At 41.8% G+C, this 17,419-nt stretch overlaps 1 protein-coding gene across 2 annotated transcripts in view; it reads right to left on the bottom strand.

Moving 5' to 3' along the window:
- LOC135221729 (GRIP and coiled-coil domain-containing protein 2-like) overlaps nucleotides 1-15,131 on the bottom strand; it is a 69,012-nt gene extending 53,881 nt beyond the window's left edge. For both annotated transcript variants that reach the window (XM_064259520.1, XM_064259521.1), the window contains exons 1-3: nucleotides 14,979-15,131; nucleotides 3,245-3,380; nucleotides 2,735-2,960 (exon numbers count right to left, since the gene is read on the bottom strand). In XM_064259520.1, coding sequence (XP_064115590.1) covers nucleotides 2,735-2,960; nucleotides 3,245-3,380; nucleotides 14,979-15,105 — 489 coding nt within the window. In that variant the 5' untranslated portion in view covers nucleotides 15,106-15,131. The remainder of the gene's footprint in view (nucleotides 1-2,734; nucleotides 2,961-3,244; nucleotides 3,381-14,978) is intronic.
- Between the last annotated feature and the right edge of the window lie 2,288 nt (nucleotides 15,132-17,419).

The raw sequence follows: 17,419 nt of genomic DNA, 5'->3' as shown, positions 1-17,419 counted from the left end.
TGGCTTCTTGGGGTTGTACGCTTTTATGCTAAGACGTCCTTTGTAAGGCATCATCCCCTCATCAAAAGAAAGGTTCTTGCCAGGAACCAAGAGAAACTGGCACCATTCACGAATCTAATCCAACACTGGGCGGACTAAGATGAGGCGGTTGGGGTTATTCCGGGGCATGGCCCTTTGGTTAAAGTGTTGAAATACCTGTCCAACGCCAGGAAACTATCACAGGCCATAATGCCGGGCACATTGGGTGTACTTGAAAAAAAATTCTGCCTCCAATATTGCCTGACCTCGGCAGCAGGCATCATTAAAAAAAAATGGGGAGCCCCAAAACATGTGCCATGTCCGTGAGGTTGCAGCCCTGCCAGCGATATGACAATGTCGTCCGCAGTTCATCACGGCAATACCGAGCGTAGTCTGTCATCTCTGCTACCAGGTATTCCAGCGATTCCCGCATCAGGAACAGCTGAATGAACCCCAGAGCAGTGAGAGGAACAGGTACGGTCAGTCCATGTGCTGCCGTGAATGGGTGCATGTTAGATGGGGTGGGGTCCTCCGACCATCCCTCGTCACTTTCGGACGTATGGACTTCACCAAGGCTGGCACGACGTTGTGACCTTCTATGGGCACGCGTACGTGCTTGGGCACGGTTTCGCACTCGCGACCGCCCCCCCACTGGCCCATCTCCCTCGCTTCTGCCCTTGCTCTCTGTTTCGCCCTCAACAACAAAACTCGACAACTCCTCCTCCTCCTCCTCAGACCCCCCCTAATATGCACTAAAACCACTAAATTCTAACTCACTTTCAGCCTGTGACTCCCGTACGGACATTGAGGGCAAATATTCATCATCACTTACATCGGGATTGATGTTCTTGTCACTAGATGACCAACTGCCATCAAAATGAGGATTTGCGACCTGCTCTTGATCAAGCTCTAATAAGTATTCTTCAATGTCCTTTGGTTGGAGGCCTCCCAAATGTCTATGAATGCCCCTCAGGACACCCTGATGCTTCCTGGGTCGTAAAACACACACGATGTAGTCCTCCGACACTTTCGGCCCCATGAGGCCGCACAACACGGCATTGAGAAGCTGGGTCATTTTGGGTGCTTGGTCCCTCTCCAGCATCCAAGTCCAAAACACGCCTCACACGATCCCTACCGACAGGCAAAACGCGCCTTTTGCACTCCAGACGACGTTGGGACATCTCTACGTACGTCTTGTACCACCACAAATACTTAAACACTCACAAAAGTTTGGCAAAACACGAATGCAGCAAGAGATCGCTCTCGGATGATGCATTGCTGATGCTTGCTGGTGCGAGAAGAATGCAATTCACGCATGGGCGGCTGGGTAACGTTTGTAAACAAAACAACAGGTTGATCCGTGAACTCCCAGTATCCCTCAAGTCGCGTGATTCAAAATTTTTTGCCAAGTAGGCCTATAACTATTTTTCCGCGAATATTTAAAAAACTTTTTAGCCAACATATTTTACGTCAATTAAGCACCCGACAGACAATTTTAGTTGACGTAAAATACGTCCAATAGGCGTTTAAGGGTTAATGGCTACTTTGTTAGGTATGCATCTGCACTGTAACTCTGTTATTGGTGCCAATATCTGGAAATTGGCACAATACGCTGATAACAAGGGACTCCCTGTACAGTGGTTTTATCGCAAAAAGTGCATTTTATGATGAAATTGATAAAAAAAACAGAAATTTGTGGATATTTCTCATAGAAAAATACCACGAATGTGCGAATTTTCCGCGAATAATGTGGGGAAACGTTCCCGAGAGAAATCCGCAAATGTGTGAGTCCACGAATCCAGAGAGCGTGAATACGGGGGGTCCACTGTATAGCGATCATGGGCATTGTTGAGGTTTTTGTGAATGTGGACTACAATATCATTCAGGAATTTTTTATTTAGGCATCCATTTCCAATTAAAGATAACCATGGGGGAAAATTTCACCCCATCTGCCATAGTATGTATACATTAAAACAACAGTTAAATGTGCTCTTTCATGCCCAGTAGTTTTGATTAAAATACCTCTCTCTCTAATTTCATTTTCAGTCGAGTTTCATGGAATAATGAAGTTTAGGGGAACTTCATCCATGTCGCCGATGCACAATAATTTATAGTCATTACAAGCTTGAACATTGTTTTCTCATCTTCAGCTACAACTTGTAGCTTAAATTTACAAGTATATTTTCTTGCCAGTCTTTTCTCTGATTTTTAGAATGGTAATGTAAGAATGCCCCAAATTTTTAAGGGGTGAATTTTAGGATTCAAAGGTCGTCTTATATGCATACATGTGGTATATAAAACCGTTTTGTCAGGTATTTTTTACCATCTTAACTGTGTCTTTAGGTCCATACACTTAAATATGGCTACAATTTACTTTAAGCCAAATTAACAATTGCAACATTTGAATAATCTTAATCTAAATATGAAGGAAATGGTGAAAGCTACAGTGTTGGTAAAAATCTTTGAAAATTGATTGCAGAATGCATTTATGTTTTCAGCTTTTCAATTACAAAGATGTAATAAAAAAGGGTATGTTTCAAGAACACAAAGCTGTTAAGCCTTGAGGAATACATGTCAGGTAACCTATTTAGCACACAGCAGTTAATGAAAGAATAATATCCATATTCACTGCCAACTGCATCAGATGAAAACTGTCATTAAATTAAAACATATTTTCTCATAAAAAGACTGTAACAGAATGCTTAAAAGCACTTACTTTGAAACTGTTGCTCAAGGTTTCATTTTGTGTAGACATGTTAGAAACAATCAACTGATATTCAGCTACCTTTGCCTCTAGTTTACTTTCAACACTAGACAGCTTTTCACGATATAATGATTCTCTTTTGGCCAAATCTTCTGTAAGTGAGGAAACCTGTCGACTTATACCTTCTTTTTCAGACTGTAGGAAACTGTGCTCAGCCCGAAGTGCTGATAATTCAGACCTGTAATTTTTTCATGAATTTTAAAATATTTCATCTTATACAAATCATCTATTTATAAATCTTATATACCTCATAAACTTTACATCTGCTACTGCCAAATAACAACTTAAACAAAAGATTTTATAATTATCAGCTATTTTACAGAACAGTGCAACAGAAGCAAAAATACAGGTGAAGTTCAAGAAAAAATTGCTGACGTACCTCACTACACTTACAGTGCAGATTCTGTATAAATTTCGTGTAAAAGAGATAATTCTGAAATACTTAAAATAATTCAAACTTACTGTAGTTGTTGTATTCTCAACTGTGCAGCCTCATAATTATCTTGAAGTTGGGCTTTTTCTCCCTTAAGTTCATTTACATCTACTTCAGGAGCTCGAGCCTTTTGTCTTAAAACACTGGTTGCACGCACTTTATAACCTGCATAATTTAAGAATATGTTACTTGATAATCTATAATATTATAATTTATAATACAGGCGGTCCCCGGGTTACGACGGGTCCGGCTTACGACGTTCCGAGGTTACGACGCTTTTTCTTAAATATTCATTGAAAAATCCGCCCTGGGTTACGACGCTTCTTCAAGTAACTTCCAGTAACCTTTTCTGAGATTCAGGTACTAAAACTGCCAGATATATCAAGTTCTGTGACAGCCAGGAGGGGGAAAATCTGGGGGAAGAGCTGCAGTGTTGCAATCACGTGGTCCTGACATCTCTCTCTCTTCTCTCTCTCTCTCTCTCTCTCTCTCTCTCTCGTCTCTCTCTCATCCCTCGTCTCTCTCTCTCTCTCTCTCCTCGCTCTCTCATTTACTGAGACTAGAGATTTTTTATGTACTTGTACTATTTGTTTTTAATACTTCAATAAAAATAATAAAATAATAATAACTGTAATTACAAAATTCATATGTGATAGTATTTTAAAGAAATACAATACGTACTAATCTATCCATGTCACTTTTATTAAAGTTAACTCTCTCTCTCTCTCTCTCTCTCTCTCTCTCTCTCTCTCTCTCTCTCTCTTTTGCCACACAAGATAATAATGGGTCATAGTGGTAACTCACTCCCTCTCTTTCGCTGGAAGCGTTATAAGTATTTTTTGAGAGAACAGAGAGAGAAACACTCTCTCTCTCTCTTCTCTCTCTCTTTTACCGAGATGAAAGAATTTTTATGGTACTAGTATGTAAAATGTTTATTGATAATTTCAGTTATTTAATAATAATAATAATAATAATAATAATAAAACTTTAATTACAAAATTCATAATGGTCGTATTTTAAAGAGATGAAAATGACCTTTCCATTTCACTTGTAAGGATAATTCCTCTTTCTTACTGAGATGAGAGAATTTTTATGGTAGATGCACGTGTTTATTATATTTTCAAATAATAATAATAATAATAGAAGTAGTAATAATACGATAACTAATTTCAAAAGAAAATTCTTCCCTTTGTCTTTTTCTGTATCAATTTCCCCATCTCAACTCGAGTGACACTCGAGCTTAACAATGCCATACAATGGTCAACGAATTTAATGGTTTTATGTAATCTCTCTCTCTCTCTCTCTCTCTCTCTCTCTCTCTCTCTCTCTCTCTCTCTCTCTCTCTCTCTTACTGAGATGAGATCATTTTCATGGACGTGTATGTAAAGGGATTTTGACGTAAGGAAAAATCTATTTCTGGGCGATTGGCTCGTGTCGCCAGCGAAATATCCTTTAATCTATTATTTCTAGGGTAAATGTACTAACACATACCAGAGAATAAATAAAATAAAGAAAAAAGGTCAGTATAACGACTCGCTCACCCTCCAGAGGGTGTCGGTATGAACACTAGGCGAGGGAGTGAGACCACAACCACGAGCCAAAAGCCAATAGAAATCTCCCACTACCAAATCCCTCCAAGAGGGGAGCCGACCCACAGAGTGAGCAGCTCGAACTACTACTACTCCATCCCATGCTGCCGACTGCTGCGCCTCTGGTGGCCGATCCTGAAGTTAGCAGACAATCTTGGGCGAAGGGATGGGTAGGGTGGGATTTCGCTGGCGACACGAGCCAATCGCCCAGAAATAGATTTTTCCTTACGTCAAAATCCCTTTTCTGGGCTCAGCTCGTGTCGCTGCGCGAAATCGTACCAGAGAAATAGCACAAGATTGTAAACAAAAGTAATAAAATAAATCAACATAGGTCTCAAATAAAATAAAGTAAATATAAAAAAGAATATAATTGCTAAAAAGATACAAATACACAGTGATACAAACTAAAAATATGCTTAAATTACCCTTAATCCTAAACATGTTTTCTTAACATAAGGTAATTTACATATGTACAGAGGTAAATTGGCTTACATGTAACAAAATGGTATCTGTGTAAAGGCATGTATCAAAAATATAATAGCAATTAAAACAATCAAATGAACAAATTAATCAACAATGATAATATATAAGGAATGTATATGACTTAATATACAAAACCCGTAACCATTATAAATGAGATGTATCCCCTAGCATAAAAATAAGAGGGTAACATCCATGAGATCAATATGCATAATCATCTGTGAGTGTCCCTAGCAAAAAAGTAAGGGGCACCCACTACATTATCAAAAAGCAGCTAAGGCACAAGGTGAATGTAAATGAACACGGTAGGAATAGACGAACTGTTGGGTGAAGCAGGTAGAAAGGAGGACTGAATCTTCTACTACAAATTAACTAGAGTCAGGGGAAACTATGTTTCCCGCTGCTACTGCTGAAAATTTCAGAGCTTCCAAGGACTTAAGGTAATGGCGTTTGAACACTGTCGGCGATTTCCATCCGGTATACTTTTTCAACTCATCGAAGTTCATGTGTTGGAAATAATTAATTGAGGTGGCTACTGCTCTGACATCATGTGCTTTTGGGAAAGAGTCAGGATTGGCTTGTTTAATAAAGTACAGGATTTGTTGCCTGATGCCTTTAATGGATAAAGTTCCACCTTTTTCCCTCTTAAAGAGGGGCCCCGATGAGGATGAGGAGGTCCTGGATAGAAAGGCTCGTAAGGTTGAAACTGGACAAAGGGATACATCTTGTGGAAGAGGTAGTACTTTCCAAGGTTCCCACCTCATCAAAGGATCTTCATTTTTTGCCAAAAAGCTACGTTCCGGAGAAAGTAGGACTTCCCCTGTGGGAAGGAATTGAATATGATCCGGATCTCTGGATAAAGCCGACAGTTCTGAAATTCTTGCTCCTGAAGCCAGGCTTAATAAAAATAGGGTTTTCCTTAGGAGCATCATAAACGAGCATGTGTCATTATCGTTTCGGAAGCCAGTTTTAGAACATCGTTTAAGAACCATGAAACTGACGTAGGCCTCACAGAAGGCCTAAGTCTAGCACATGCCTTAGGAATAGACGCGAAGTAGGTATCCGTCAAGTCTATGTTAAATCCAAATTGAAATATCTTTTTCAAGGCTGACTTGTTTGTCGTAATCGTGCTAGCTGCTAAACCTTTTTCAAATAAGGATCTGAAGAAGGATATAGCTGAATTAACTGTCATGATTCTGATATCTGACTCTCTCAGGAAGGTTGCTAACTTTTTGACAGCAGCATCATACTGCCTCAAAGTTGAATCCCTTTTATCGGATTCCAAGAAGAGAATATTCTGAGGGTCAATATTCGCATCTCTTTTTGCCGCAAACTTCATGAAATCCATAAAGTTAGGGTTTTGAGAATCCCTGAGGAAGCGAACACAGTCTTCGTTTGTACTGACTGGGAGAGCTTGGGACTGGGGATCCGAAGGGGACGAAGGCCCAGTTCCAGAATCAGGGGTACCAATTGCTCTTCGGCCAGTCTGGGGCTACTAGAGCCACTTGACCCTTGAATGTCCTGAGTTTGTCTAATACTTTCATAAGGAAGATTCACTGGAGGGAAGACGTAAATCTTCCCCCAGTTGTTCCAGTCTAGAGCTAGGGCGTCCGTGGCGTAAGCCAGAGGGTCCAGGTTGGGGGCTACATAACACGGTAGTTTGTGGTTCGCTTGGGATGCGAAGAGGTCCACCTGAAGCCCTGGGACTCTTTGAAGGATCCATTGGAACGAACTGTCGTCTAGTGACCATTCCGACTCTAGGGGTACTGATCGGGATAGGGCGTCTGCTATGACGTTTCTGACTCCAGCTATGTGGTGGAGGAAAGATGCCAACTGAATTTGTCTGCCAGGGAGAAGATGGCTATCATGACGTGATTTAGATGACGTGACTTGGAGCCTCCTCTGTTTATGCAATGTACTACCACTGCGCTGTCCAGGACTAGCTTTATGTGGGAGTACTTTGGTGGGAGTAATCTTTTTCAGAGTCAAGAATACTGCCATTGCCTCAGTACGTTTTATATGAAACTGACGGAACTGAGGTGACCAAATGCCTTGAACCTTTTTGACTTGGGAGTACCCTCCCCAGCCGCTTAAGGACGCGTCTGTATGGATGGTGATCCCTGGTGGAGGGAACTGAAGGGGTACTGACATGATAGATTCTTGACTTTTGCCCACGGTCGAAGCCGATTCTTTAGAATCAGAGGCACTGAGGATAGCTTGTCCCTGGACCTGACATTTGCTCGTGAGCGCCAGATCCTGGTTAGGTCTTTCAGTTTGGCTTTCATCAAGATGTTCGTTACTGATGCAAACTGGAGAGAGCCGAGGATCCTTTCCTGAGCTCTCCTGGATGCTAGTTTGTGATTTAGAAATTGCTTGACTGACTTCGCTATTTCTTTCCTTTTGGTAGATGGAATCGACAGAGTGTGTGAGGATAGATTCCATTGAATGCCTAGCCACTGAAAGTTTGACTCTGGAGTGAGTCTCGACTTGGATTTGTTTATCTTGAATCCTAGATATTCTAGGAACTGGATCACTTTCAGTGTGGCCTTGTTGCATTCTTCGACTGATGGGGCCCAGATCAACCAATCGTCGAGATACGCTACTACCATAATCCCTTGCGCTCTGAGCTGTTGCACTACTACTTCCGCTAGCTTCGTGAACACCCTGGGTGCCACGTGAGCCCGAATGGAACTACCTTGAAGGAGAATGTCTGGTCTCCTATCTTGAATCCCAGATATGGACGGAAGTGTCTTGCAATAGGGATATGATAGTAGGCGTCTGTAAGATCGATAGAGGTGGTGACGGCCCCACGGGGAAGTAAGGTCCGCACCTGTGAGATCGTGAGCATCTTGAACTTGTCGCAGCGGATGGCTAAGTTTTAAGCGGGACAAGTCTAAGATTACCCTTCTTTTGTTTGAGCCTTTCTTTGGCACGCTGAACAAGCGACCTTGAAATTTTAACCTCTTGACTTTGGCTATAGCTCCTTTCTGAAGGAGGTCCTCTGCGTACTCTGTCAATTCTTTGGAAGGAAGTTGACGGAAAGGTCTGGCTGGAGGTGGGTTCGTCAACCAGCTCCAACCCAGCCCTTTTGACACTATGCTCTGAGCCCACTGGCTGAAGTTCCACCGGTGGCGAAAGTGAAACAGCCTCCCTCCTACCTGAAGTTCTTCATTGGTTCTGGTAACCACCTCGGCCTCCTCTGAAGTGCTTTCCCCTATTGAAGGGGCCTCCCGATCCTCTCCCACGAAAAGGACCGCTTACCTCTGCCTCCCTTGCCCGAGCGGTCATACTTCTGAGAAGCTTGACTCTCGAAGGAGGCCTTGATTGTAAGCTGGAGAGATGGCGTATGAGGTGGAGGGTTGAGGCTGAGGGGATATCACATAAATAGGCTGTGATTGACCTTTAGACGTGGAGGGTTGGGCTGTCTGCACTAACGGCACTGCTGGAACTTGTTGAGGGAAGCGCGGTTGCTTCTTTTGGTAAGGTTGGAAACGTCTGGGTTTCCTTTGTCCTTACCTTTAGGTGTCAGGTCTTGCCTCCTCTAGCCGTAAGACCCCAACGGTCTTTAAGGCTCTGGTTCAACCTCGTAGCCTCTGCCTGTACTTCCTTAACCATAGCCTCTGGGAAGAGATCTGCGCCCCAGATGTTAGAAGAGAGTAACCTATTCGGTTCATGTCGAATGGTTGCCTCTAGCAGGGACATGACTTCCTACAATTCGTCCTAGCAGTGGCAAACTCGAACATATCTGACTGCAACCGTTTGAGTCAGGGCTTTGGTCATAAGCTTAAAAATTGGTTCTGAACCATAAGCCATGGTTGCTACCTCAGACATAGCCATCGAGTTGATTGATCTGGCTAGTCGTGATTTTGAGTCAAATTCAGCCTGAATAAGACTATCTGGGAGCCTGGGTAGCTTTTCACCAACTGCTCCATAGCACAGTCAGGTTTGAGTTTGCCAGCTGAGAATGTATTTGGCAAGTCTTCCCACAATTCTCCGATTGAAGGGAGCAACGGAGATGTGGGATCTGCTTCTTTCAACTGAGGCATGGGTTCCCCCTTCTGAGCTGCTGAGATGGTCGACCTTGCTATCTTGGTTAGGAACGGGAGCGGGGTACTCTCATCCATTGTGAAAATGGTAAAGGGACTTTTAAATGGTTGTACCTTGGTGTTCGAACAATCCATGTCCTCTAAACATCTGAGCCATTCTCGCTGAGCCTGGTCTCGAGAATAGAGGACTGTCTCCTTTGGTACCCTATCGTCCCGAACCATAGCCGAAGGCGTGAGCCTTGCGTAGCCTATGAAAGGAGGCTGTAGGCCTTCCGGGTAGAACTCGAAGTCCTCTATTCTTCGAGTTCCAAACTCCGGTATGGAGATGAGACCATCCTGGAAGGGGGCGTATGACGCTACTCTCCAAGGATTGTTCATGGAGAAAGCGGGCAGCGAGTCATACGGGGGAAGCTGAGATCCACTAGTGTTGGAGGTTGAGGGAGAGGCTAGAGGGGCTTCTCTTAGGCCGGCTATAATAGAATCCTGAGAAGTGATCCTGTCCGATAGGCGAGATATCATTTGTTCCATACTACTCTTAAGGGATCCCACTAGATCGCCCACCTGTTGCAACAGGCCAGCATTGGAGTCCAAAGCCGGAGCTGCTGCGGAGGTGGAGGGTAGGCTCTGAATAGGAACCAAAGGTAGTGGCACTGGTGATACTGCCGGGGTGCGAGATCTCTCCTTGGGTTTACTTTTCGAGGACTTAGAGCCGGAGCTAGACCCTTTAGACCTGTCTGGGCCGGGATTACGAGCCGGAGACTTACGCGAGGAAGAAGACGAGGACGTCTTCTTCGAAGACGATGACGTCTTAGTCAAGGTCATTACTTTAGACTTGATCTTAGGTCTAACCGAAGCCTCAGGAGGAGTATACAATTCATCACCCGTAAAGCCTTGGAAGGATGGAGAGGTTGCAGGGGTAGAAGAGACAGTCAGACCCAAGGGAGACCCTTGGGTACCTGCATTACTTACCTCGACCAACAGGTCGTCTATACCTACCATCGGTTCAACATTAATATCCAGGGTTGCGACATCCGTGGAGATATCCTGGTCTTGTTCAGTTAAGGAGGCCGCCAGCTGTTGTTGGATGAAGGCAATAGACGGGTCCGCCTCTACCGGGTCGACGTACCCTGTCGCCTTGCCTCCGGGAAAGATTAATAATGCTAATCGCTTCTCAAGTATGTAGGGCTGACCCTTGGCGGCGTTCTTGCCAAAACCTCCGACCCAGGCCCGCAGGGTAGCCAGTGCTGTATCCCTTACTGCCGGAGCCTGTAAGAGAGGGCGTATTTTAGATTTAAGAATCACTTAAAACTAAAACTTAGAGTATAACTTAAACTAGATGCCTTAAGTTAAAGTAAATGATGAAAACTTAAGTACTAAAAGAAGCGGAGCAGCTACTGGAGGTGGAATACTTACGCCTTCCAAAAGCTGGCTCACCCAGATCGTAACATATGGTACACGTTTCATGGTACCAGACCTGGATGTCCCCGTGCGGAGTCGCGCATGGAGCATGGGACCGGCCAAACTTCGTGTCCACAGGGGTCCTGAAGTGTAGCGGAACATCCCGGATGCTCACAGTTGGTGGCCTGTAAGTGGGAAGACACATGAGTATCTTAAAGGGGTATCACTTACAGACTAAAGGACAAAAGAACTCCGTTACATGCCGGAGCTCGGAAAAAATTTGGGCATAACCCCTCCCTGCATTGCCTGAATAGGCTATAATCCCGGAGAGATCCGGTAAAATATGAAAGGGAGGGGGGGGATGGTTTAAGATACTTAAGATAAACTTAAAAATAACTTAAACCAAACACAAGCGAACCGGACTAGGTCCAGTTGAAGCGGAGTGTAGTAACTCAGCAAACGGTAAGGTAGTATAGACTTCTACTGTATGCACCGGTCATATATGGGTGGACTATCTCCTTCCGCTGGATACCAGGACTCCGATAGGGAGGAGCTCTAGTAAGGAGGAGGGCGGAAGGGCGAGAGGACATACAGGCTCGAGCTAGCCCGGAGCGACAAGGCAGTAACGGAGGGGGGGAAGGCCAGGGCCCCCCACAACGTACCACCCGGCCGGACCGAGAAGCGGAGAGGTCGGAACCAGTCTGGGTCTGTCCGACTCCCTAGCCCCTCCGGTGGAGGGGAGAGGGGGAGGCAGGCTCGGGTATGTGAGGCGAGCATGGACAGACCGACCCACCCCCGCCCGACTCTATGGAAGAGCGGGATAGGGGGGGGTGGGGGGGGGGAGGGGACTGGGCAGGCGTCTGGCTGTCCCGTGATTCACGCAGTGACCACGAGGCGGTAAACTGAGATACGGTAAACCAAGACTAGGCCAACCAACTGATCAGAGAGAAGCTATCGGGAAGCAACCATGAACTGAAAAGCGGTAGCATATAGGCCCACAGGGCTAAAACCAACTGATCAGAGAGAAGCTATGTGGAAGCAACCGAACTGATCAGCGGTAGAATAGGCTCTGCGAGCCGGGACCTAGGCTAAGCCAGACGCCAAACTAACCTAACAATGACAAAATACATATATAAAATAATAAAAATGAAAGAAAGAAGGTAAAATAGCAGAGAGAAAAAAAATCCTAGGAGTGTACGACTAACCCGAAGGCAAGTCTACCACTCAAAGCTAGTCAGGGGCCGATACTAAGAACCTGGACTAGGGTCTGGATAGAAAAAGCCTACATAAGGTGATATACATGCATGCATGACAACCTGAGTAGACCTTAAATAACGCGGATAATCAAAATAGAGCGTAAATGAAAAAGGGATGTTCTAGGTATGGGAGACCAAGAACGAACCCATCACGCGGCAGGACCATGCCGCCATGCTTCCGACCCCGAGAACGTATTTATACCTAAAAAACGGCAAATACTGTCTCAGGGACGGAAAAAACCAACTAACCGTAAATACTGAGTACTTAACTTAGCTGCTGCAATAGCTGCACGCTCCATTATCGAAAATCCGAAGAAGGGCACAAAATACACAGAGAGAAAAATAAACACTTGTGACTCGTGCGAGCTAACTGAAAAGGATGGTCCACCAGAGGCGCAGCAGTCGGCAGCATGGGATGGAGTAGTAGTAGTACGAGCTGCTCACTCTGTGGGTCGGCTCCCCTCTTGGAGGGATTTGGTAGTGGGAGATTTCTATTGGCTTTTGGCTCGTGGTTGTGGTCTCACTCGCTAGTGTTCATACCGACACCCTCCTGGAGGGTGAGCGAGCAGTTTATAATGACCTTTTTCTTTTATTTTATTTTATTCTCTGGTATTGTGTTAGTACATTTACCCTAGAAATAATAGATTAAAGGATATTTCGCGCAGCGACACGAGCTGAGCCCAGAAATAAGTTTATCATTAATATTTTCCAATAATAATACTATAAGTACAAAATTCATATCTGAGTATTTTAAATACAATAATCATTCCATTTCTCTCTTTTAAATACTGTAAGGACAACTCTCTCTCTCTCTCTCTCTCTCTCCTCTCTCTCTCTCTCTCTCTCTCTCTCTCTCTCTCTCTCTCTCTCTCTATCCACAAGATACTTGTCATACATTTGGTGTTTCTATTTCTTCCTTTTATCTCTCTCGCTCTCAGCAAAAGAATTGATAGACAGACAAACATAATTGCACAGTCCTCTCTTTCTCTCTTCTCTGGAGAAATATATGTACGTATTTATGGGAGGGGGAAAAAAGTTGCCTACAGACATTCATTTCAATCTATTGAAACCGTATGGAGTTATTTCTCTCTCTCTCTCTCTCTCTCTCTCTCTCTCTCTCGCTCTCTCTCTCCTCTCTCTCTCTCTCTCTTGTATTTTAATGAAAATATACAGTAATTTGTGAATACACAGTGTTGCACATGAAAAAAAGTAAATTAGTGATAATTTTAGAGATGCGGCCCTAAGAAAAATTGCAAATTAGTAGTGAAATTTTCCCTGTGGACATATTTTCAAGAACGTCGTTCCGGCTTACGACGATTTTCGGGTTACGACGCGTCTTAAGAACAGAACCCCCGTCGTAACCTGGGGACCGCCTGTATTAATTCATGATATTTAATATAGCATTTATAATTAATAAATTATACAATTTTCTCTAAATGAAACACTAAAATTGTATAGCAAAGCATATAAAATATTAACTGAAATTGTCCAAGTGCTTGACATATTGCATATTAACCTAAAATGGACCTTGAGATTCATCTGTGTATTTTCAATAATATTTGTACTCTGCATAGGGAAAGAACAGTATAACAATAGTTTGCATCCAACTGAAGTACTAGGATTTTTAAACAATAATTCAAATGAATTCAACACATTATCCAAAAGGTATATAAGAATATGGAATAGTAAATATACTATACATACTGGATATGCTGCTAAAAGGCCCCTACAAACAGCTGAGTTTTACTGAACTCTGGGGTATATCACACTTCCAAGTCAGTCTATTGCTCAGTTTCTTGACGCCTAATCTCTCAGCAACTTCCTAATTTAAAATATGATCTCTGAAAGGCTTTTCAGCCACATAAAGTAAAATGAATGCCTCTAACTGCTACACAAAATGGCTAATAAACAGCCATCTTAGAGATGTACATCCACAGTAAGTCTCATGGTTATTATCACTAAATATTTCACAGGCTACTCTCACTGATCAGTTACGTGGCTAGCAACTTGGTCTCATGCAAAAAAATATGATCTCTGAAAGGCTTTTCAGTCACATAAAGTAAAATGAATGCCTCTAACTGCTACTTCACACAAAATGGCTAATAAACAGCCATCTTAGAGATGTACATCCACACTAAGTCTCATGGCTATTATCATTAAATATTTCACAGGCTGCTCTCACTGATCAGTTACGTGGCTAGCAACTCGGTCTCATGCAAAAAAATATGATCTCTGAAAGGCTTTTCAGCCACAAAGTAAAATGAATGCCTCTAACTGCTACTTAACACAAAATGGCTAATAAACAGCCATCTGAGAGATGTACATCCACAGTAAGTCTCATGGCTATTATCACTAAATATTTCACAGTCTACTCTCACTGATCAGTTACATGGCTAGCAACTTGGTCTCTTGCAAAACATGAGAAACCAAAATTTATGGAATACTCTCGTCATAATTCTTGAAATATTACAACTCAAACATATTCTATAAAAAGCCCTTTAAAAAGAACTGCCCAGGCCAGTTTAATTATGATCTTTGAGAATTAATTTAAGATGTATTCATGAAGATTTCCTACTGTAAGACAATGATATTAACTAATATTCTTGACAAGTACATCTCCATACAGGTATTTTTCTTAAACATGTTATTGGTGACCATTATATCCATTGTATCTTACTTTCAGCTCAATTTACCTGCCCATGGAACAATCCTTCAGGTAATCAAATATTCCAAAGCCTCTCATTATTTCAGGCTAAACATAATTCCAACATACAACCATAAAATCTTTTTTCTGTCATACAGTAATACAAAAAGAAATTCTCATTTCTTTATCGGGAACACTTATAAGGGATATTTTCTGAAAGTGAACTGGTTTATGCGGTTACACGGTACAACTTCAATTTCTCAACACAGCCTAAGAACCAACCCCATAAAATAAGAAATGAGAAGCAGTAAAAAGGAAATTGTCATGGAATTATTCTCCACCATGCTTACCTTCAAATTCCTTCTTGACAGCATCTAGCTCTGTTTTAAGCTGAGATGCATCTACTTTGTACTTTGAAAGCTGTTCTTCTAAAAGTTCAATCTGCAAAATCACAATTAAAATTAAATATATGACCATGATGCTATGAAACTGTTTCTAAACAATTTAATTTTTTTACATTCAGCATAAATTAATGTAATCTGAAAAAATACTTATATATCAATACTGACTTAGTTCACATCAAAGTACAGTATGTACTCCACTATGTCGAGTGCAATAGAAAGATCTAACTCCTCAACTGTATTATTTTCTTACCTCTATCGTGGACCGAAAACAAACTTTGATGGATTCTATATAACATTATAAAAGTGCTGTTGATTCCATACACAAAAAACAAAAGTATGAAGATTATATAATGTATTCCATGTTGACTGTTTTCTTAAATATAGAAATTTAAACCAAACTTGAAGTCACAAAAAGCATAAATCTTTCAGAAGAAAATTTTTCTAGGTATACAAACCAGAGCCTTTTTTATTATAAGTATCTTTCAGTGCAAGCTGGAAGTCAATGAACTTTGATGACAAGGTATTAAACTTATTGAGATGGGCTGAAAAGGGGAATCCATAAGTTGCCCAATCCCCTCTCACTTGCCCAATCTCACCACTCACTTTTTACTTTGGCTGCAGGGACAAAATAGGACAGTCGAGGTGGATACTGCTTTTATAGAAGGCTATGGTTTGTATAACTAGGAAAAATACAAATTACTTTAAAAAAATGTTATTTGTTCTCACTTACTACAACTAGTACATACTGCCTTTTATAAAAGGAGACTTATCCCTTAGGTGGGGGTTATTTTCTGCTAGTGTCTGATGCTGGATTCCACACAGAATGTCTTTCTCGTGGCTGCACATGCAAGCCTATAACCTACTACCAGTCTGGTGAAACATTCAACTAGAGTAGTAGGGGCCTGGGCCAGAGAACCCCGAATTGAGAGGACACTTGGTTTGCTCTCAAGTGAGAAGAGAGGTCAGTTCCCTATGAAGAGGAGTCATAGACCTGCTTGATGACCTCAAAAGACCAAAAAAGAGGGGATGTTCCTAGATACAGGCAGTCCCCGGGTTACGACGGGGGTTCCGTTCTTGAGACGCGTCGTAAGCCGAAAATCGTCGTAAGCTGGAACGACGCTTGGAAATATGTCTTAAACTAATAAAAAGTTATAAAAACCTTACTTGTAATCCTTTGGTTACACTACATGTTGTTTCCTGTAGTTTTATGTACAACCTGGAGTTATTTTCATAAAAGAATGCTGGTTCTTGAAGGTAAAAACTATTGTAATCCTCTGGTGACACTACATTCTTGAAGTTTTATGTACAACCTGGAGTGATTTTGCCAAATCTTGAGGGCTACAAGAACAGCTGATTACTATTTACGTATCATATAGACTAATTAAAGTAAACGTATCTTTAAATAGGCTTATATATTAGTAACAACAAAACATTTCCTGCTATGAGTCAGAGGCCGTTTAATGAAACAAACACTTCTCTGTCCTATCTGTTCAGAAAATAAATGTTACGTCAATCCCCGAGACAGTGACCATTGTTGCCAAGGCCTCTCTTCTCTCTCTCTCTCTCTCTCTCTCTCTCTCTCTCTCTCTCTCTCTCTCTCTCTCTCTCTCTCTCTCTGATCAAATTACAGTGGAACTTTGACATACGATTGCCCTAATATACGAAAATATACGAATGTTTTGAGATACAACAGAAAATTTGCGAAAATATAAGCTTTGATATACAACGAAATATTTGAGATACGATTTTGCGATGAGTGTTAGTTGTATAGGCGACCGATAAATGGCGTTCAGTTTGTTTGTTTGTTGGTGCTGCATGTTAACACGTCGTTGTTTAGTTCGTTGTATTTGCGCCTATTTTTCGTGTTATTTTGTCTATTTTATTATTAACCATGGGTCTCAAATCTAAAGACAAAGCAGGTGATAAGAAAAAACCCAAGAAAATTATTTCGATGGAAGCAAAACATGAAATTATAGCAAAGCATAAAACCTTCCAAAGGCATCACCATTATTTCTAAACTACCAACTGATTAAAATAAAAAAATAAAAATTAGTTTAGCAATGTTATTTCATTTGTGTTTATTACGTAGTTATTAGTGTAAATACGTAAATAAAAAGAGAACAAATAGTTCCCTGCCACCCTTCCCTACCTCCTCCCCCTGCTGGCCTCACGTCATCTTTCGTTGTGGTAAGTAAAATTCCTTTCTTTTTTTTAATTGATTTTATTAACATTTATTATCATTTATCACATTGCTATGTTATTTTATCATTATGTGTGTTATTACTCGTTTATTTGTGTATACATTGTGTATATTATATGTAATTTAGCTGTGTTTAGGTGTGGTTTCATACCGCTAGAACGGATTAATACATATTACATTATTTTAA

The sequence above is a fragment of the Macrobrachium nipponense genome, chromosome 3 (genome assembly GCF_015104395.2).
Source record: "Macrobrachium nipponense isolate FS-2020 chromosome 3, ASM1510439v2, whole genome shotgun sequence".
In the NCBI taxonomy this organism is placed as follows: Eukaryota; Metazoa; Arthropoda; class Malacostraca; order Decapoda; family Palaemonidae; genus Macrobrachium; species Macrobrachium nipponense.
The sequence above is the reverse complement of the archived record's forward strand: the minus strand, read 5'-3'. Positions and strand labels throughout refer to the sequence as shown.